Source organism: Panthera onca, chromosome D2 (genome assembly GCF_046562875.1).
Source record: "Panthera onca isolate mPanOnc1 chromosome D2, mPanOnc1 haplotype 2, whole genome shotgun sequence".
NCBI lineage: Eukaryota > Metazoa > Chordata > Mammalia > Carnivora > Felidae > Panthera > Panthera onca.
Genome location: NC_138349.1, coordinates 34,572,967 through 34,594,660, shown reverse-complemented (window position 1 = coordinate 34,594,660; position 21,694 = coordinate 34,572,967). Strand labels below are relative to the sequence as shown.

At 53.6% G+C, this 21,694-nt stretch overlaps 3 protein-coding genes across 8 annotated transcripts in view; all 3 read left to right on the top strand.

Moving 5' to 3' along the window:
- The window catches only part of EXOC6 (exocyst complex component 6), a 296,986-nt gene extending 295,120 nt beyond the window's left edge, over window positions 1–1,866 (top strand). For all 6 annotated transcript variants that reach the window (XM_078434598.2, XM_078434597.2, XM_078434602.2 and 3 more), the window contains one exon: window positions 594–1,866. In XM_078434598.2, coding sequence (XP_078290724.1) covers window positions 594–726 — 133 coding nt within the window. In that variant the 3' untranslated portion in view covers window positions 727–1,866. The remainder of the gene's footprint in view (window positions 1–593) is intronic.
- A 1,252-nt stretch (window positions 1,867–3,118) lies between these two features.
- CYP26C1 (cytochrome P450 family 26 subfamily C member 1) lies at window positions 3,119–12,920 on the top strand. Its single transcript, XM_078434603.2, has 6 exons — window positions 3,119–3,751; window positions 4,307–4,531; window positions 5,015–5,290; window positions 6,553–6,708; window positions 8,616–8,945; window positions 10,865–12,920. The coding sequence occupies exons 1-6, from the start codon at window positions 3,548–3,550 to the stop codon at window positions 11,240–11,242; spliced, it is 1,569 nt and encodes a 522-aa protein (XP_078290729.1). The 5' UTR covers window positions 3,119–3,547; the 3' UTR covers window positions 11,243–12,920.
- Window positions 12,921–13,698: 778 nt separating this feature from the next.
- On the top strand, window positions 13,699–19,603 carry CYP26A1 (cytochrome P450 family 26 subfamily A member 1). Its single transcript, XM_060642018.3, has 7 exons — window positions 13,699–16,230; window positions 16,413–16,637; window positions 16,871–17,161; window positions 17,265–17,435; window positions 17,941–18,075; window positions 18,662–18,814; window positions 19,069–19,603. The coding sequence occupies exons 1-7, from the start codon at window positions 16,042–16,044 to the stop codon at window positions 19,408–19,410; spliced, it is 1,506 nt and encodes a 501-aa protein (XP_060498001.1). The 5' UTR covers window positions 13,699–16,041; the 3' UTR covers window positions 19,411–19,603.
- Window positions 19,604–21,694: the final 2,091 nt, after the last annotated feature.

Sequence of the window (21,694 nt, the reverse complement as noted above, 5' to 3'; positions counted from 1 at the left end):
GTTCGAGCCCCGCGTAGGGCTCTGGGCTGATGGCTCAGAGCCTGGAGCCTGCTTCCGATTCTGTGTCTCCCTCTCTCTCTGCCCCTCCCCCGTTCATGCTCTGTCTCTGTCTCAAAAATAAATAAAACGTTAAAAAAAATTTTTTTTAAATAAAATAAATGTAAATTTACCATATCATGAAACACTACTGAGGCCAAAAATAAATAAATAAATATTGCTTTAAATTTTCTAATGTTATTTTTCTTTCACCTTGTCTTGTTATGAATGTGATTTGCAGAGTCCATAGAGGGTATGTATTTTAGCATACTTTGTGGAATGATATTAGAAAATAGTATGATATTAGAAAATGTAACATACTTTAGATTTACATACTAATGCAAAAACACTACTTCATATAGAATGTAAAATGAAGCTGCTAATTTTTTGTGTGGTTGCTATCTATGTATTTTTATTAGTACCTATTTTCTTTGAAGAATATTTTTCAAGCATAGGACTGGTGTGAGATAATTCAGAGCATGCCAAGATAATTTACTTATGACAGCATAGCTTTTAATTTCCTTTTACCAAGCCTCTCCATTCACATATATTCCTAGGATGAAGGATACTAGCAAAAAGAACAACATATTTGCTCAGTTCAGGAAGAATGATCGAGACAAACAGAAGTTGATAGAGACAGTCGTGAAACAGCTAAGAAGTTTGGTGAATGGTATGTCCCAGCACACCTAGACTTCGATTGCACTCAGTGACACCAAATCTGTGATTCAACATTGATCTCTAACAGGCACAGGTCATGATACAGTAATTTGGTTGCAGAATTAAAAAATGGAGTAGAAAAAAGACACTAATGAGAGATTAAACAAGAAACAATAAAAATATCATTTCTACGGATTTTTAAATAATTGGATACTATTTTATATGTGGAAAAGGTGACATTAATTTTTTTCACTTTTAGGGAAAAAAGGTAAAACATATAAATCAGGTCAAAAATTGTATATGAAATTGATTGTAAATACATTAGAAAAACCTTATATGCCTCTACATATAAGTATTTTTTTCTATTCAGACTTGAATGATTTTTCTGGGTTTTTTTTCATCAGTATCCAGTTTTGGAATGCAATCATGTCTGATATGGGAGTATTTCACTGTCATTTTGTGACTGTTAACTTTTATTTTCATCTCAATATGATTTAAGTAGACTAAATTTTCCAGTTCTGCAGATTCGGCAGGGGGGTGGTATACAAATCTTTAAAGGTCCCTGAAATCAAACTTGATTTCTGTAAGAATATGAATTATTTGTTCTCCTTGGATGGTTTAATTTAATGGTTCTGAATATGAAGAAAAGGTGTTTGTATTTTCTTGAGATGCAGTGTTGCTGTTGAGCAGGGTTAATATTTCTAACTATATTGTTTGTAGCTGACCCCATTCTAGGATTTATTTGGTTTGGTTTGATTCAAGTTAAAAGAGGGCAGGAACGAAGTGGGGTAAGCTACTTGAGGTGCTGCTTGTGCTAGGGTAGATATGTTCCTACACACAGAAGTTACCCCAGGGCTCAGGTTCCTTTCTTCAGTGGCAGATCTCAGTACCTGTCCGCGGTATGGAAACAAGCCAAACCAAATGAACTCTGGAAAATCTGAAATGAACGTACATTTTCTTCTGTGTAAATTACCACCATGGTCCTAATGATAATATCAGTCTGATCGCAACTTTCTTCTCATTGTATTTATGCTGAATATTTCTTTTCCATCTTCAGGATTTATGCCTGTAAGAAACTTATTCTTAACTCTGTAAAATAAGTGTAAAGAATTATATGTACATTTCTTGATTTTGTGATGAAATATTAAAAATGTTGAGCAAGTTGAAAATGCATTGCTATTGCATCTATTCAGAGCTTCCTGATTTAAAATAACTGCTTCCTTCAGAAAGACTGATGTTATTCCCTAGTTATTGGAATGGGGAGTGTCACCAAAACAAAGATACAAGTATTTATTGACCGCCTCAATCCTAAAGTACTGCACATTTAAAAAAAAAAAAAAAAAAACCTACATGGAGAACATGGTAATTCTTCAGGCACAATAAAATCTGGAAATTAGAAGAGAGCGGTGAACAGCTAGCTCTTTTTGAAGACTGTGGAATGTGGCTGCCCCTCGCGCGCCTTACCCAGCCCTGCAGGGCATTCGGGATGTCTCTCTCTGGCTTTCTTTGAGGCGTCCCCGGATCCGGAGAGACGCCGCCTTAGGACTGCTTGGAGTAGACCACCGTGGGTCCACGGCGGTGATGGTGTGGGGTTCCCTTTCTTCTATAATACATACAACATCCCGCCCCCTTCCCGCCAACCCGCGGGTGGCACTGTAGGGACCCGCACGAACCCTGGGGCATTTGGAGCCCTCGGACGGACCCACACAAAACGGAGAAGCAACCAGGTAGACTGACTGGGGTCGAGCGGGGTGGCCTCCGGAGTGGGAAGGAACGGTGAAATCGGCCCTTGAGACCCGTAGGGCGCCCGGAGATCTCTACCTCTGGTGGGACTAGGGTGTCTCAGTGAAGCTCTGGGCAGCAGTGACACGCACGACCATGTTTTGAAGGGGTCCCGAAGTGGTAGGTCAGAAACCGGGGCGGTGTGGGGATGCCCGGGAATCTCGACCCCGGCTACCCCTTGTAGGTCCTTGCAATGCGAGGCATCTAAGACCCCGGTTTCCCTGGGAATTGAAACAGAGCAAAGGGGATAACCCTTTCAGCTTGCAGTGCCGGAAGGGGAAGGGGCACCTGCAACCCCGAGGGTGGGGATGCCACAGAGCCCGCGTTAGCCGAGAGCGCGGGGTTCGCCCACCCGCGGGGCTGCGGCGTACAGCCGGGCACTTCTGGCGCGAAATCGCAGGCCCCGCCCGAGGATCCGCGCGGGGCGCGGCCCCCAGCCCAGCCCGAGCGCCGCGGCGGCTGCCACTCCTTACTCCTCGTCCCTGGGTGAGCGTGCCGCTGCCCACCGCCTCCAATCACTACTCTGCTCGGAGGGCTTTAAATATGCATGGGCACGTCACGTTGTATGAGTCGGGACCGGTCCGTAGGGAGGGAGCCAATATCTATATAAATGTGGCCAGGGTGGGCCGGGAAGAGAGGGAGGTGGGGCGGGGGTCTACAGCCCCGGTGACCGCAGCCCAAGTTGGCAACACCGGTGAGTTGCTCCTCTCTCGGCTCTCCCTCGCTGCTTCTATCAAAGGAGCGCTGACCCGGGGAGGAGGTGGGAGGTGCCGCGGGTGCCGGGCGTCCCCGGTCCCCAGGCAGCCGGCACCCCAGCGAGGACCTGGCATTTGGGCCCAGAAGGCGTCGGACTAGAGGAAGGCACGTTCCCTAAGGGCGTGTGGTCACTGCCGCCTTCTACTACGGGTCTGCTTCTGGAGCGAAGTCCCTGTCCGAGGTTATACATCTCGGTTTTGGTCCCCAAGCCCCAGGCCCTTTCCGGACCGAACAGGTGAGCACTGCGTGCTACCAGCGCCCCAGCTCTCGCGCCCCCAGTGCTCCGAGCCGCCTGGCCGTCCCCCGCAGGCTCGCCATGTTCCCCTGGGGGCTGAGCTGCCTGTCAGTGCTGGGGGCAGCGGGCACCGCTCTCCTGTGCGCCGGCCTGCTGCTCAGCCTGGCCCAGCACCTCTGGACGCTCCGCTGGACGCTGAGCCGGGACCGGGCCTCCGCCCTGCCCCTGCCCAAGGGTTCCATGGGCTGGCCCTTCTTCGGCGAAACGCTGCACTGGTTAGTTCAGGTGAGTGGCTCACACCCCATCGTGCTCTCACCCCGACATGACCCCTTCCTCCCTGACTCCCACGGGACCCTCCTCGCTCTCAGTGTGCTCCCAGGGTTCGTAGCCGGTCTCGTCCTATAGCCCAGGGCCCCAGAGAGCATACACAGCCCTCGCCTTTGTCCAGCTGCTCCCTCGAAGGGACCGTATGTCACCGGGGTTCTCCCCAGCGCTACTTAAACACGACACGACACGACGCCAGGGTGAACAGAGGGGTTCTAAGAAGCATTCGCTCTATACCCTGCAAGCACATAATCAGGAAGCCCGGGCGCTCTCAGCCATTGAGCCCTCGGGCTCTCACATCCCCATTCTGAGCCTCAGTCTCTTGCTCGCCCCAACGGGAACAGGAGAATCTACATTTCAATAGGGTAGTCGGGAGGCCCATTTGAGACTCGGTTTTGTAGAGACTCCACGCGCCGGCCTGGAGCAGGGAGTTGTTACCAAGGGGCGGTTGGGAGGCCTGGGCCAGACCCCCAGCCGAGACCCAGCAGCTCCAGCCTCGCTCCGCCTCGCTTGCAGGGCTCTCGCTTCCACAGCTCCCGCCGGGAGCGCTACGGGACAGTGTTCAAGACGCACCTGCTAGGCAGGCCGGTGATCCGCGTGAGCGGCGCAGAGAACGTGCGCACAATCCTGCTGGGCGAGCACCGCCTGGTGCGCAGCCAGTGGCCGCAGAGCGCGCACATCCTACTGGGCTCGCACACCCTGATCGGCTCAGTCGGTGAGCCTCATCGGCAGCGGCGCAAGGTGAGCCAAAACCTGCGATTCCTGGGCACCTATTGTGGGTCAGGCCGGGGCTAGGTTTTAGGGGCACACGTGGAAGCTGGCAGAGCCCCCTGGCTAACCAGTGGTGGCTTTGGTCCAGTCCCTTACCTTTTGCCGCTTTGGGTTATAAGGCTAGGACTGGGACTTAAGGGGCATTTCATCTCCAATCTTCTATGTGTGGATGATACCAGAATGGGTGGGGAAAAGGGACCAGAAAGCCCCCCTTGGAGAGGGACCAGGGACGACTTCCCGGAGGAAGTGGCAGCTGGAACCTGGATGGATGGGAGGGACTGTAAACATCAGAGATTTAGAGTCTGGGAATGGCGATAGCAAAAGCCAACACATTTAGGTCTGGGCCGCTTAGGAGAAGAGAAGGGGACCGACATTGGCATTCTGGTGCCTCTGGAATCGCGGAGCAGAGGAAGCCGGACCATGGCCAGTGCTGACGCCGCGGGCTTCCCACAGGTCCTGGCTCGAGCGTTTAGCCGTGCGGCGCTGCAGCGGTTCGTGCCCCGCCTGCAGGGGGTGCTACGGCGCGAGGTGCGCTCCTGGTGCGCGGCCCGCCGGCCGGTTGCTGTCTACCAGGCCTCCAAGGCTCTTACCTTTCGCATGGCTGCGCGCATCTTACTGGGGCTACGGCTGGACGACGCGCAGTGCGCGGAGCTGGCCCGGACCTTTGAGCAGTTTGTAGAGAACCTCTTCTCGCTGCCCCTGGACGTACCCTTCAGCGGCCTGCGCAAGGTACTGCCGCTCTGGCCTCAGACCTTCCTCGTGGGGCTTCCCAGCGTGGGTGTGTCTTCCAGGCGAAAACCAGTCTCTCTGCGCACCCCACGCGTCGCCTCTCCCGGGGAACCGAGGCTTCGCCCAGGGTGGGGAGGTGGCATGGTGTGGCGGTGGGCGTCGGGGCTGGCCTCTGTCCTCACTGGCTGTGCGATCCCAGCCTCTCCGGGCCGCGCCTGCCGGGCCCGCGCGCTCGACCCAGCAGTCGCTGGCTTCCTGACTTTGGGTCTCCGTGGTGGGCACCCAGCCCGTCATCCCAGCACGGCTCCAGAGCGGTGCCCCCTGGCCCGGCCTCCAGCGCCTTTGTGGAAGCCCGGATGGCTGCGGAACCGATGGGAGCACTAGCCCCGCAGACACTCCCCCGGCCTAGCCCGGGTCGGAGAGGTGTGGGTGCCGGCTTCCCGTCCGCGGCCCCGGCCCCGGCCCCACTAATTTCTGGATCAGAGAACCGCTGCTTCTTCAGACCTCAGAGCTGTGGGCCAGGCCCAGAGAGCAACCAGGAGGGCCGAATTTGCCTTTTCCTTGTCTGTAAGCTGGGGCTTCTCACAGTCCTGATGCCTTGGTTTTTGTTTCCCCGAATAAAAAGAATGGTTATGTATAAAGGGGCATGCTGTAGGCTGATGGCTTTGAATGCTTTTTCTGATTTAAAGTGTTATTATTCTTATTTTACTGATGAAGAAACTGAAGCTCAGAGAGGTTAAGTGACTTACCCAAGATCACACAGCCGGCCAGCAGAGGCAGGATTTGAACCCCATCTCCTATGATCTGAAAACCCAAGTGCTCAGATGCTTTTGCTGTGCTTGCTCCCTGAACTGCCTACCTCTTGCCTACCTGCTTACAGAGGCTAATGCTTAGACCCACCTCCAGTAGTGTTCTCTAAGCCAGAGCTCTTTTGGATCCATTAAAGTGTGCCTTCCTGTCTACACTGGTGCCCACTGCCCCTGCCTAGTCTAGTGAAGGCAAAGGGCAATGGACTGATTTCACCCCACCAGGGACAGTATAGAATGTGATCACCAAGAGAGAATTATGTGTAGAGATGGTGGATAAATTCCTGAGCATTTATTGAGCTCCTGCTATGTGCCAGGCATGAAGCTAAGCTGAGAAACTTGACACCTGGATCTCAGTGGACCAGAGCAGCCCAAGGAAGAAGATTTGGGGGTTAGGTGTGAGTCCTGGCCCCCTCAGACTTCCTGTCCCACCTCCCCTCTCTCCCCACATATCAGGGCATCCGGGCACGAGACCAGTTACATCGGTACCTGGAGGAGGCCATCGCAGAGAAGCTTCACGAAGACAAGGCTGCCGAGCTGAGTGACGCCCTCGACATGATTATCCACAGCACTAGGGAGCTGGGCCATGAGCTCTCAGTGCAGGAGCTGAAGGTAGGTGGTGGGAAGGTTTTACTTCTCCCCCTTTTGCATTCCTAGCAGGTCTCCATACACATGCTACATCCTTTCCTCCCGGCCCCTAACAGAGTCCTGTTTGGCTCCACTTTAAGCCCTGGGAACTCCTTAGGGGGAGGGGAAAGGGGAGACATGGGTTCCAGCCATGGCTTAGCCATACCCACCAGCTCTGTGGCCTTGGGCCAGTCACCATCCCTCTCTGTAGGAGTGTGGAAAGGCATGAATTCTTGGCCCTTACTTACAGGTTCTGGCCACAAACAGACCTGCTCACCCACCCCCTTCTCTGTCACTCCATGCCTTTGCCTCTGCAGTCCCCAGTCTATGAAACCCCCTCCACTCCTTTTCTCTACAAACCCTAAGGGCTCAGGGTCGAACTCCATATCTTCCTTGAAGCTCCCTCTTCTTCTGGAAATCGACATTCTCCTTCCCTGAGCCACCTTGTCACCTGGCACTGCTAACCTCTTTGGCCACTGCGTGGTCTCTCCAAGTTTAGAGCCCCTCCCCATGTATGCATAGAGCACAGGCAATGGAAGTAAGGAGAGAAGCTTTGGAATGGCCCCCAGGACCTGCTGGAGAACACAAAAAGGAGTGGAGAGGTTGGGGAGGCAGGGGAAAGTTAGAAATGGGAACACCTCAACCCTTCCAAAAGCAACTACCAGTCTTTCTGAGTTAATTTCCCACTTTCCAAGACCCATGCAGGGTAAAGCTCAGCCTTAGTTTCTTCTTTGAGAATGGAGCTAATAATCTGTCTCCTGACTCCTGGGGTTATGAGAGCTGCAAGAATCCAGGGGGTTAGAAGTAAATGAGTCCTGGGAGAGCCCCTGGATAGGAATAGTTCCTAGCTCTGAAGAGGAGTGTTTGACAGGGTGTGACAACACCCTCCAGGTTCTCAGGAAGAAACCCACTGATCAGGAATCTTCAGTTCTGGTCTGGGCATCAGGGGCAGGCCAAGCAGATTAGGCCTGGCCAGGAAGGACACTGGGACTCCCCATGTTGTCCAGGGCGGGCAGTTAGCCTTGGACCAGGTCATTCATTCCACAGATATTATGATATATCTATTTGGTGTCAGGCTCTACACTGGGACTGAGGATATAGCGGTGAGCAAAACACAGCCCCTGGCCTTGAGGTGCGGGAAGGGAGGGGTACACATTCATCCCATGATCAAATAAATAAATGTATAAACACAAACTGTGGGTGCCACTAGGAACGAAGACACCAGGAGCTGGGAGGGCAGAGGGAGGCAGTAAGTGCTGGGGCTTGGAGGATGAAGCCCTCCTCTGTGCTTACTAGTCAGTGCAGACCAAGAAGAGGTTTAATCACTCACTGGACCACTCCACCCAGCTGGAGGAGGAAGCCCTGATGACTCCTTTGCTTGGAGGCTGGCGCCGCTGCTACAGGTGCCTTCCTCTGTCCTCCTCCCATCCCAATTCACTGTCAGGACGCCCAACAGGAATTCAGGCAGCACCACCAGGTGGTTTAGAGCACTGGACTCCTGAGCCCGACCGCTGGGACTACCTTGAACGCCTCTTGGAGCCTCAGTTTCCACTTCTGTAAAACGAGGGCAGTAATTGTGCCTTATAGGGTTGGGATGAGAATCAAAGGAGTAACGCTTAAAGCACTAAGAATAGCACACAGAATAAGTTCCTCGCGTCTCTGGGAGCCCTTCCAAAGTAAGTGGATAGATCCTGGTTTGGGCCGTTGCTATATGTGGCTTTCTCAAGGGGCAGACTTGGGATTCGATCGACTCCGGGCCTGCTTACGGAGCCGCCACTCTGGCTTTTGCTCAACGGTAAATTTGGGCCCTTTGCTCCCCAGCCATAGGGCCGGGAGGCCTTGCGGCCAGGGCCCGCTGCGGGAGACTCAGCGCCGCCCGGGCTGTCTTGCAGGAGACGGCTGTGGAGCTCCTCTTCGCCGCCTTCCTCACCACGGCCAGTGCCAGCACGTCCCTCGTCCTGCTGCTACTGCAGCACCCGGCGGCCGTCGCCAAGATCCGGCAGGAGCTGGCGGCGCAGGGGCTGGGGCGCGCTTGCGGCTGCGCGCCGGGGGCCGCGGGGGGCGGCACGGGGCCCCGGCCCGACTGCGGCTGCGAGCCTGACCTCAGCCTGGCGGCGCTGGGCCGTCTGCGCTACATCGACTGCGTGGTCAAGGAGGTGCTGCGCCTCCTGCCGCCGGTGTCCGGGGGCTACCGCACTGCGCTGCGCACCTTCGAGCTCGACGTAAGTGCGCGCGCCGCCCCGCACCCCGCCGCCTCCTGCCGCGGGGTCGACCGGGCGGGGTCGGGGGGATTAGGACCGCGAGGTCACCTCTTCCCCCCCCCCCCCCCGGGGCCTCCGATTTCCGCCTACGAAGGGCGCCGAGCCCTGTCCCGTTTACCGGAAAGCACTGTTGAGGGGGCGCGAAGCCTAGCGCCTGGTGAGCGGATAAGACTAGGAACCCCGCCTACTTGAGCTTTCAGCGGCGGTGAGGGTCGGTCAACTCAATCAGAACCGAGTTTTAGAATAAGACATACTTTTCTCCCGTTAGCAGCACTCCCGTTAGCCAGTGAGTGTGGGTGGGAAACAAGGAGAGCCCCCAACTGTGTCCCGTACCCCACCCTCTGCTGCCTCACAAGCAAGGAACCGGCCATTGTTAGCCGGATCTGGCTCCGTTTGTATTAAGCCCTTGGGCAATTCCCTCTTCGCTCTGGGCCTCAGTTTGCTCTCTGGAAGGAAGTGGTCTTGGTCCCTTCCAGCTCTGACACGTCAGTCAGGTGGTGTCAGGGCTGGGCGGCACAGTGGCAGCATCAGAGTGGAGCCCTAAACTTGCGAAACTGAGGATGTTTGCCTGAATGGCTGTCACTGCGGTCCCCCTCGACCCCCAGCTCAGTCGCTGGGCGGCTCCAAGCAGAGATGGGGCACTCCCTTCCCTGACCCTCGCTTTCAACAGCCAAGGAACATCTGTGGCCCATTCCACACCAGGGGTGGAGTGAACCATAGCCACCGGGATTCTGCCCTGGAGGAAATCATCAGGAGAGAAAGGAGGCCAGGGCCTATACTTCATCCCAAATGGATGTGAGGAAGATAGAGATCTGTAGTAAGGAATGACACCAAAATGTTTTGGGGGCTGACATTTGAAATGGAACAGCACACCAGCAGAGAGGGGGACCATTCAGACAAAGGTGGGTGGAATCATGAGGTGTTTAGAAGTGTTTTGGATGCTGCATCTTGGAATTCAGACTTTATTCTACAGTCTCTAAGGGAAACAGAGGAAGAGGAGCACAGGTCCACCGGGGGGAGCAGAGGGAGAGCCATTGTCCAGTTTACAGATGGGAAAACTGAGGCCTAGAGAGGAGAGAGAGAGAGACAATGTTTTTGGTGATTCTAAGATCTGTCACCTATTGAGACCCACTGAATAGACATCCTGAAGCTATTCAGGCTAGGGAAGCAGGAGAGTTAGGGGGTTGGAAGACACATCAAAAAGTAGAATAGTTGAAAAAGCTGAAGGTGGATAGAGGAAACATGAAGGCTGCCTTACAACCTTTTAAGGATGCCTGGGTTTGAGTCCCATGTTCACTTCCTTGAAGTGTGGCTACCAGACCTGAATATGATTGTACAGCAAGTGGAATGGGGGTGGGAGGGTGTTCGGGTAGAGAGTCAGTTTTCAGTTCAATGCAAAGAAGAGCTTTATAATTGAGGAGATCATAGAGGAATGAGGGTCCCTGTCATTTGTGTTGTTCCCGCCCATGCAGAGAGTGGGTTCAGAACTAGAACTTAGGTCTCTTGATCTAATGTCAGAAGAAAAAAGAAAGACAAACAAAACAAAACACTGAAGCATACATAACAACAGATTACATTTACTGACCATCAATATATATGCCAGACTTATTCTATTCTCACAACAACAAAACGGGCATTTTTGTTCCTGTTTTACCAGTTAAGAAACTGAGGCTCAGAGAGATTGAGTATCCATCCTAAGGTCACACAGCTCAGCAGAAAAGGAGCTGAAATTGGAACGCAGAGCGTTCTCCTAGCTTCCGGGTTAGATGAACGTTCCTGCCGATTTTTGGAAGCCTGTTGTTTGCACCCGGGGTGGAGGGTCGGGTCGGGCCTGGGTCCCAGGTGCCTCGTGGTCAGGTGGGTCTCCTCATTCCCCGCAGGGCTACCAGATTCCCAAGGGCTGGAGCGTGATGTATAGCATCCGGGACACGCACGAGACGGCCGCAGTGTACGGCAGTCCGCCTGAGGGCTTCGACCCCGAGCGCTTCGGCGCGGCGGGCGAGGAGTCGCGGGGCGCCTGCGGCCGCTTCCATTACATCCCCTTCGGCGGCGGAGCGCGCAGCTGTCTCGGCCAGGAGCTGGCACAGGCCGTGCTCCAGCTGCTGGCCGTGGAGCTGGTGCGCACGGCGCGCTGGGAACTGGCCACGCCTGCCTTCCCCGCCATGCAGACCGTGCCCATCGTGCACCCGGTGGACGGGCTGCGGCTCTTTTTCCACCCGCTCGCGCCTTCGGCGGCGCGAGATGGGCTACGCCTCTGACTCTCTGCGCTTCGGAACAAGGCTTGGCCAGCGGCAGCGGCGCGCTCTCAGCGCCGCCCATCTGCGGCTTCTTAGGTTTCTTAGTGCCGGGCAGGGCGCTCGCTCACGCGCTCAACAAACGGTCACCGAATGCAGCTCTGTGCCAGACTTTGAGGGCGGAGGAACGCGAGCCCCCGCCACTGCGCCCGCGGAGCCCGGGAGAAGCGCCCAGGCCGGTGGGAAGGTGCTTCCTGGGCTCTGAGCCCTGAGGAAGGAAAGGTCCTGAGCCCAGCCTCTTAAACCTTTACTAGGTTTGCTAACAGGGATGGAGGGAACAGATCTTCACTAGGAGCTGCGGGTCCTCGCCTCCCTGTGCCAAGCCCAGGAGGTTGCATGGATCTTGGGGCCGCGGGGACGATTGCCAGGGGAGGGTTGGACCGTGCCAGAGGCCCAGCGAACGCAGCTGGGACCTGCAACCCTTGGGAAGAAGCGCATCTCCGGTCTGGCTTTGGGCTACAGTTAAGACATACCGAGAAGGCGCCCAACAGAAAGCCCTCAGGGAGCGGGCCTCGGCTTGGGACCTGCGGCCACTCTGCTGGTCTCAGTCTCAGCAGAAACATGACTGTGGGCTCTCCCAGGGCTCTGAACAGCTCAATATCATTGGATTCTGCTGGTGACTTAAAAGAAAAATTCCTACTTCGAGAACGTGTTTAATCTTTCCACATATACAAGGGAGAACAGGCACATGGAGATATCTCTAAGGCTGGATTATTTTCATGGGAGGTTGAGACATAATCAGAGAGGTTTGGGATATTTCTAGCGATAACAGAAAGGCCAAGAAGGAAGTTTCCCGGCAGCAGTTGAGCGAGGAGGCTAAGGCTTAGCTGGGCAGCTGCTTCCTGGTGGGAAGGTGGAAAGACCCACCCCAGAGTATGACCAGAGCTCTCCTCCTGAGCACATCCCAAGAGCTGGGCTGAGAATTCTCTCTGTAATAGCTGGCTGCAGGGACCTTCCGGTTCACTACCTCAACCCCCTCCATGGCATAGGACAAACAGAAGACTTCCCTGAGGAACTAGCAATGCGCTCCCGGGCTATTTGGCCAGTGGACTGGCCACCCCATCTGGACTCCTCTACCCCATCACTTACTCCTTGCTTGGGCCTCTGGGCCTGTGGCTACCATGTAGGGCTCAGCCCTTTGTCCTTTCATAGTGATCCCTATGGCTTAAGGACTCTGACACAGAGGTTTCCACTGGTGTTTAAATCAAAGCCAAGAGCCTCCAGTGGCACCATTCCCAACAGCCCACTGCAACCTGCCACCCATCTTCAGACAGGCCAGGGCAGCTGGACATGATGGGTGAGCCAGGGAAGTTGCCGCCCAGGCCCCAAGCTGACCCCTTAGTGAACCAGAAGGAAGCTAGTGCCCTCCTGACCTTATGCTTAAGGTGGATCCCCGGGCCAGAAGGAAAGGGGGAAGCAGCAGGCGCAGGCAGGGCCAGTAGCTCAAGAGCGCAGCGGGCCCTTCCGAGAGAGCTCGGCTGACACTGCCATAACCCCCATGCAGGGCAATTCATCACCCACTGCTGATCACAGGCCCGGCGCCAGGCCATGGGCTCTGGGAGGCAGTGGAGCCAGCAAAAATGGCAGAACCGGGGCCTGTCCTCAGGGTGCTCCCTGAGGCTGCAGACAACATCCGGGCTGAGAAGCTCCACCAGGGGGAGGGGGCAGGAGGATCGAGGCTTGGGGTGGATTTCGACTGGGGGGAAGAGAGGAGAAACATAGGAAGGAGGTTCTCCAAAGCCTCCATGGTGTATGTGGTAAGAGACCTGGTTTACCTGCTCTGGGATCGGTACTAACTATAAGCTCCAGTAGGGGCAGCTTCAATTTCCCAGCGATACATCATTTTCAGTAATTTCAGGGAATATCTGAGCTCCTGTTTCAGTAGTTCCAGATTCTCTGAGGAAGGAGCATACTGGTTCTTGCCCTCACGGGCTGCATATGCTTACGAAGGAGGTAGATAATAAATAAACTAGCAAGCAAAAGAGTGAGAGTATGTCAGACGGTGGTAAGTGCTGTCAGGAAAATAAAAGCTGGCTGTAATACCTGGTACCTGGGGGCTAGACTCTGCAGGGTGGGAAGGTGGAAGACTTCCATGAGGAGGTGGCATGTGACTTCGGAAGGAACCAGCCAGCGGTGATCTGGGAAAGGTGCTCCCCAAGCAGAGGAAACAGCGAGTGTAACACCCTGAGACAAGAATGGGTGCCCAAGATGTGGAAAGGGATTGGAGGGTAAAAGGTGAGGAAGGGTGCTGGGAACTGACCTGACTCTGGTCTCCCTCTGGGTCCTCACTCCCCTCCTCCAGCAAAAAAAAAAAAAACAAAAACAAAAACAAAAAAAAACCCCCAAAAACAAAAACAACACACCTTCCACCCCCAACCCTTAGCAACCGGGAGGCTATTTTGTAAACATCTTGGAAATATTTTGTTTTCCCCCGGAACCAATCCTCATCCCGCCCACCACCACTGAAGAAAGCTTGGCAAGTTTTCTAATCAAAGTTCTTATCGGGTTGATAATTTATTGACCTCTTCCCCCATTCAAGATGTTCTTTAATGATCTTCACTTTCACATTTAATCCTTTCCTGCCTGACAACCCCGCTGGACGCCCCCGCGTGTCTCGATGGGCAGATTTATTAGAACTCTCCCCCTCCCCCGGCAATTTCCAGCACGCAGGCCCCACTCATCTTGTGACCCGGCGCGCGCTGAACTTGGCGAGGTGGCCCTGCAGAGTTCACTCGGATGTCACGGTCCGGGCTGCAGGGGTCACAGGCAGGTCAGGCCAGAGGATTGGGAATGGGCCCCAGGTCACGCCCCCACTCGCCAGTTTTGCTCACCGGCTCCAGCGCTGTCTAGAAAGGGGCGGGCCCAGGATTTCTGCGAATCACTTCTGGTGCGTCTCGCGCGGTTCCTGCCGGTGCCCAGAAGTTGGCTGGCACCGTTTGCAGTCGCCAAACGGTTAGATGAAATGACGGTGGGAAAGACCCTTCTCTAGAGCCTCTGAAACACCGAGTAGGGTTATGCGGGAAACGCAGACTGCCAAGCAAGCTCTGTGGCGACTCCGGCGTGGAGCGTTGCGGGACCGTGCAGTCCCTAGGACTCCACATTTTCCAATCCCGCCAGCTTTGGGGACCACCGCGGGAGGGTCACGTATTTAACAGCCCTTAGGATCAAAGAGTTTTCCATTTACAAAGGACGCCTTCCGAGGCGTGCGGCGTGCTCCTGCAAGAGCCGGCGTTTAGTTTTAAACAAACGTATTCTGTTTCGTTTTCCGCGCGGCTGGTGAGTCCGGCGCTCAAACTGAGGATGTGATGCGTGTGGCCCCACCAGGTGAGAAGTGGGGAGCGCACGTGCACTCCGCAGTGTCCGAGCTCCGGGCATCAGGCATCGGCTGCAGGAGCGGCTGATTGCAGCTGGGCAAGGGCCAGACTTGCTTCCGAGGATGGATTCTCTCAACACTCCCATTAACGGCCGGCAGAGGCCTGGGTTCAGGGCCAAGCACCCCTCTCACCCGGGTGGCTTCGGTGGGCGGGGGCCGTGAGAGCGGAGGAAGGCTCCAGGTCATCCTGGTGACGTAATCTAGTGCGCGGAACTGGGGAAAGTATTTGCAACCAGAAGCCCATCTTGAAAACACAACTATCCCGGGGTGTTGTGTAGACGGATTGGGAATTACCGCCTTCATATTAAGGAGAAGGAGACAGGAGCAAGGATTTGTGGTGACCCACTCCAGGTCGTGCAAGTAGAGATGGAGCCGAGCGCCGGAGCACAGACTCCTGGGCTTTCCTTTCTCCATCTCTGTCACCTCATCTTCCCAGGCCTAAGGATCCCCTTCCTCTCTGCCTAGCTGGGGCTATGAGTCCCAGGGCCCTCGGAATCCGGCCGGCTGCTGCCGGTTCTCAGAGCGCTGAGCCGTGGATGAATTGCCCCTGTGGTCTCCCGCTGGGGCGTCAGAGTTGGGGCTCTGACTTGCGCAAGGTTACACCTGGAGTCCTGAGGGATCTGGAGGCTCTCTTGTACCCTTAAGTTGGACCTTTCAAGACTTCATGAGTGCTGACCTCCTTGAGGGGTTTGGGGAGCTGGGATCTATGATCCTCCCATCATGTCTGACCCCCGCCCTGCACACACACACCACTCCTGCTCTCGCTTAGGTTCCGGCCCTGGGCTCTTCTGCGGGATCTTCGGGAGATTCGGGAGGTCCGCGTTTTGCTCTGCGTTCTGGAACTCAGTTTCCCCAGCGTGGGACGTGGCAAGCTAGTCGGTCCCTGAACGCACTTCCCTTTGCTTCCGCCAGCAGGTGGAAGGGAGCCCACACGGCGCCTGAAAATGAAAAGCCATTGAAGGCAGCTCTGGGACCGCCCGTCGGACCCGGCGCGAGGGATTCCAAAAAGATCACCAGGAAGCCCAGGGCTTGGAGTTCCCGCTCCCCGGAGCCCAAGTCGGCCTCTGCCGCCGTCTCGGTCAGCTCCGCACACCTTGTAAGGGGGAGGCAGGCTTCTCTCTAGCTTCGCACCCCAGGAGGCGCGTTCGGAGGGAAGCAGCCACCGTGCCGCCTCTGCCTCGGCGTGGAACAAACGGTTAAAGATTTTGGGCAGCGCCTCGCGGGGGGAGGAGCCAGGGGCCCAATCCGCAATTAAAGATGAACTTTGGGTGAACTAATTGTCTGACCAAGGTAACGTGGGCAGCAACCTGGGCCGCCTATAAAGCGGGCGCGCGGCGGGGTTCGGAGCGCTGGCGACGGCGGCAGGTGGCGCGGGAGGCCGCGGCGCGCCATGGGGCTCCCGGCGCTGCTGGCCAGTGCGCTCTGCACCTTCGTGCTACCGCTGCTGCTCTTCCTGGCCGCGATCAAGCTCTGGGACCTGTACTGCGTGAGCAGCCGCGACCGCAGCTGCGCGCTCCCTTTGCCCCCCGGAACTATGGGCTTCCCCTTCTTTGGGGAAACACTGCAGATGGTGCTACAGGTAAGGGAGCTTGGGCGGGACAGGACGATTCTCAGGAGCCCGACTGGGCTCAGGGCTTCCAGAAGCCAGGGTAGGCGTCCCTTTGAGGGAGGTGACTATGGCTAGGATCCGGGCTAGCCGGAGGCGCGGCGCTCCCCGGCGCCCCCTCACGCCTGTCTCTCTCCTCCGCCCTCCTCTCCCAGCGAAGGAAGTTCCTGCAGATGAAGCGCAGGAAATACGGCTTCATCTACAAGACGCATCTGTTCGGGCGGCCCACAGTGCGGGTGATGGGCGCCGACAACGTGCGGCGCATCTTGCTCGGGGAGCACCGGTTGGTGTCGGTTCACTGGCCCGCGTCGGTGCGCACCATCCTGGGCTCCGGCTGCCTCTCCAACCTGCACGACTCCTCGCACAAGCAGCGCAAGAAGGTGAGGGCGGCGGTGCCCGGACAGGGAGGGGGACCCTGTCCCCTGGAGGGGTGCTAGCAGATAAATGCCGGGCGAGCGCTAGCTGCACGAGATGTCGGTTGGGACCCGTTCAAGCCCAGTTTAGCTCTATCAGCCGAGAAGTGCCTTGGGTCTGGCAGGGGTGAGGGGGGCTGGAAGGGGATCCCGGAAGGCGAGGGGGGCGGTTTTAACACTTTCCCTCTTTTGGAGCCCAGGTGATTATGCGGGCCTTCAGCCGCGAGGCGCTCCAGTACTACGTGCCGGTGATCGCGGAAGAAGTGGGCACTTGCCTGGAGCAGTGGCTGAGCTCCGGCGAGCGCGGCCTCCTGGTCTACCCCCAGGTGAAGCGCCTCATGTTCCGCATCGCCATGCGCATCCTGCTGGGCTGTGAGCCCCGACTGGCGAACGGCGGGGACGCGGAGCAGCAGCTGGTGGAGGCCTTCGAGGAAATGACCCGCAATCTCTTCTCGTTGCCCATCGACGTGCCCTTCAGTGGGCTGTACCGGGTAAGGGAGCTTGCAGCGTGAGGAGCTAGGGGCGCGGGGACGCGGGGACGCGGGGACGCGGGGGCTCGGCGTCAGCTCACTGCGGTGCGCTCTCTGCCCTCAGGGCATGAAGGCACGCAACCTCATCCACGCGCGCATAGAGGAGAACATTCGCGCCAAGATCTGCGGGCTGCGGGCGGCGGAGGCGGAGGCGGAGGCGGGCGGTGGCTGCAAAGATGCGCTGCAGCTGTTGATTGAGCACTCGTGGGAGAGGGGAGAGAGGCTGGACATGCAGGTGAGTGGCAATTCCAGGAAGAGGCACTGCGGAATTGGGTCCTCTGGCTTTCCAAGGGCGGTACCTGGGGTCCCCAAAGGTGACGCCCAGACTCCACAGTCAGCAGACCGCCCAGACCCCAGGGATGGGACCCGGAACGTTGAGACACCGGGTCCGGAGAGCTGTGGGAGAGGATGCAGCGGAACAGGGAGCGTCCCCTAGCCCTACCAGGCTTTCCGGGGAACGTTGGAATTTGCAAAATACAAATAAAGAATGTTGGGCGATTTTAATACAACCAAGGCTTTCATTCAAGAATTCCCAGCGTAGTGGGATTTTACTGGCCTCCCTGTTCTAGCTGAACGAAAGGGACTATGCATTATGTTTAAAAGTGTAGCCTTCCTTGACTTTCTATCAACAAACTTTTAGCTCGGCTCATCTTTCCAGAACCTTCAGTTGGGTTCTGAGTAATTGCTGTGTAAAATTGCATGCAAACTTGTAAAAAACGTTTGAATTATTCCATCCTTAGGCACTAAAGCAATCTTCAACCGAACTCCTCTTTGGAGGACACGAAACCACAGCTAGTGCAGCCACGTCTCTGATTACTTACTTGGGGCTCTACCCCCATGTTCTCCAGAAGGTTCGAGAGGAGCTCAAGAGTAAGGTAGGGGGACACTGGCCTTGAAATTAGCTTGAGAAATTCTGCTGTCCCCTAGCCATCTTGCCAATATGTAAGTGTGCTGACTTCTCTGAGTATTTTGAAAGCGCAGGGCCAAGGGGTGGGTGGGCCGGTGACGAAAGAGAATTAGCTTTGTGAATAAAAAGGAAGGAATTGTGAGCTGTGATCCCACTCAGGCAGGGTTTGATCCTTGTATTCCTATGCGTTCTCCACTTTTTGCAGTGCATTGGAGATTTTCAGTTGGATTCCACTTTCTTGAATTTGTATTTCAAGGGCATGAATGGGGACTCCTAGGTGGTGGTGACAGTGGTGGTGGTGATGGGGGCGGGGGAGAAACTTGGTGGTTCTAAGTGGGGAGCAGCCTTCTCTTGGAGTTGTAAATAGATAGTGGATTTGGGCCAAGGGGTGGAGGCAAATGGTCATTAGCTGCTCACAGTTTCCCCCTCAGGGGGAAAACTCCCAACATGGGGCCCTTTGGGTCTAGCCGCCACTTAAGCCCTGTTTACGTCTGCTGGGCTGATTTTACTGGAGCACAAAATAACCGCTCACCTCTGTATGACTGTTTTGATAGGGTTTACTTTGCAAAAGCAATCAAGACAACAAGTTGGACATGGAAATTTTGGGACAGCTTAAATACATTGGGTGTGTTATTAAAGAGACCCTTCGACTGAATCCCCCAGTTCCAGGAGGGTTTCGGGTCGCTCTTAAGACTTTTGAATTAAATGTAAGTTAATTTGTTGTGGTTTTGAATCTCCCCTTGCTTCCCTGTGCATTGGTTTCAATTTCTTATGCCTTTGATGTCATCATCCTGCCCCCTGTGCGCACGTGTTTCCACCATCAAAATGTCTGTCTGCCCTGTCTCTCTCCACACATCCCTTTTTTTCAACTCATAATTGGTCCGGTTATCAGTGATAACTTTTTGTTGTTGAAAGTTAGATTCCAGTTTGTCAGCCCTTGGGACTTCATAATCTTTTGCAGGGATACCAGATTCCCAAGGGCTGGAATGTTATCTACAGTATCTGTGATACTCACGATGTGGCAGATATCTTCACCAACAAGGAGGAATTTAATCCTGACCGATTTATGCTGCCTCACCCAGAGGATGCGTCCAGGTTCAGCTTCATTCCATTTGGAGGCGGCCTGAGGAGCTGCGTAGGGAAAGAGTTTGCAAAAATTCTTCTCAAAATATTTACAGTGGAGCTGGCCAGGCATTGTGACTGGCGGCTTCTAAATGGACCTCCTACAATGAAAACTAGTCCCACCGTGTACCCTGTGGATGATCTCCCTGCAAGGTTCACCCGTTTCCAGGGGGAAACCTGATGGGTGTGAATGCCCAGCCTTCAGACTTATTTGAAGTGCACATGAGGTTTTACATAGTGTCATGTTGATTTTATTATATTTAATTTCTAAATGTATATTATAATATTTATGTGTCTCTACTACAGTACCACAGTCTTTAAATATTAAAATAATGAATTTGGATAGTTTCCAAATAAAGTAAAATCTGAAGGTGCTTGTCTTGCATTTAAGATTCCTGTGGGGGGAAAGCTCACTGGTTTTATATTTGTATATTTAGCCAGATTTCTAAGCATCTACCTGCATGGCTTTATTTGTTATCTGCGCATATCTATTTTCTGTGAGGAAGAAACTTTAGCTGCTTTTTCTCTTCACAGTTATCAGAAAAATACAAATGTGAGTGTGAGTTAGTCCAACATTTGTAAATGTTTCTGTGGTTTAGATTCTCTATTTGGAAAATCTATCAAAGTTAATTTTAGATTTTTTTTTTTTTTTTTTTTTTTTTGCTTGCTTTGCTTTGGGGAAAGATGAATTTGAAAAGGTAATGCTTGAGAACATCCTACTCTAACCTAAAACCTTCAGCCATAAACTTAGTACGTTTAATAAACATAATGAATCTATGTTGTTGCCGAGTGCCAGCACTGTTTTTCTGAAGGTTTCAGGTAAGAGGAAGCCGGTCACTCTAATTATGGACAGTTAGTGACCCAAAATGAGACCAGAAGTTGCATCTGAAAACAGTATTGGAAGAGGCCAGTCTCTGGTTTAGATAAGCTAGTCCAGGCTTTTCTTTATTGAAAATAAGGCGGGAGGAGTAGATTTAGCAAGCTGACAGATAAAGTTTTTATCTATGCCAGGCAATAGGGTGTGAGCCTGACAGGACTGATAAAATGGCCCAGTCATGACCTTGTGAACCTTGGCTAACCTCCGTGAAAGCGCAGTTTGGTCACATTTCTGACCCTGGCATAGCCATGTTCTGAACTGGAGGCCAGACTCTCTATCCAGAAAGGTTAGCCCCGGTGACTTGCTTATGCAAGCACATTTTCAGTTTTGAAATGGCACAATCTGCTTACTGAACCTCTGATGGCTTGTAGGTTTTGGACTTTAAAATTTTCATTACAATTTTAGAATTTGGCAATACTGCAGAAGCTGGGTGGTCTAAATAGGTGTTTGAAAAGGGTTCTGTCTGCAATTAGAGTTACATGTTCCACCTGACTTTACTTTTTAGGTAGAACTTGGATTGTACTTCTTGCTGGAATCCTCTAATTTTTAAGGGGTGTTTGTATAATAACTTAAAATGTCTTATAATAACTTTATAATGCTTTTTTTTTTTAAATGAGAAATTACAGGCTTATTTAGTTTCAGCCAAAGCTTTAGTGAAACTTGGTGTGCAAGATGACCCCTCCCCTCGTAATATTTGCCCCAGATCCTTCCAGCTAGAAGCACATTAGCCTGAGGACATTATTTCAGGTAATTTATACAAGGCCATATTTTATAAAGGTTTCAATACCTTTCATTTTGCCAGAGGACAGTTAAGTGTTCTAAAATAACATCTTTGGTGACTCTCTGTCTCTGTGAGCATAGTGCAGGAAAAATATCGAAGCGTTTAAAAATATAATGCAATTTTTAAAATTTGCCTCTATCTTTCATCTGGAGAATGTTGAGGAAAGCACTTCTGGCTTGAATCTCCCAGGTTACATTTAGCCCAATTATGCTCATCGATTACAGAGTAGTACAGAATTTACCCTGAAAATACGTTAAAAACACAACCTTTGATAATACGCTTAGTGCTGCGTAAAGACAGTGTAGAGATGTTTGGACGTGAGGCAGAATCAATGTTTGTGGACTGCCATATTGAACATTAAACAGGCCTGGATCACGTCTAGCTGGGGCAAGCATATTTTATGACACAGACACCTTTGGGTCAGTGTTCAGGCATCACTCAGTGGAGAAGTGTTTCAGGATGAGGTGACTGTTCTAGATTTAGGATTGGCCCAAGGTATGGATTGGCCCAAGGTAGGGGAGACCACTGTGAGAAATGGCTGCAGGGCTTCCTGCGGCATGCTGAACGTCATGGTGTGCTCTCCAGGGCCTTGGTGGGGAAGCCAAGCTGGCCAAGTCGGTGCCCTCTGCCTCCCATTCCACACGTGCCCTTGCCCCGGCCACCCCATAAACCCTCTTGTCTTCAGTCAGGGGGTGTGGCACCACCAATGACAAGCTATTGTCAGTACAGGCATGTGGAAACCTCCAGCTGGGTCTATAATGTGTGAGCATTCAGAGGGATGTAGCCTTCACCCAGCTCAGCCTTGGG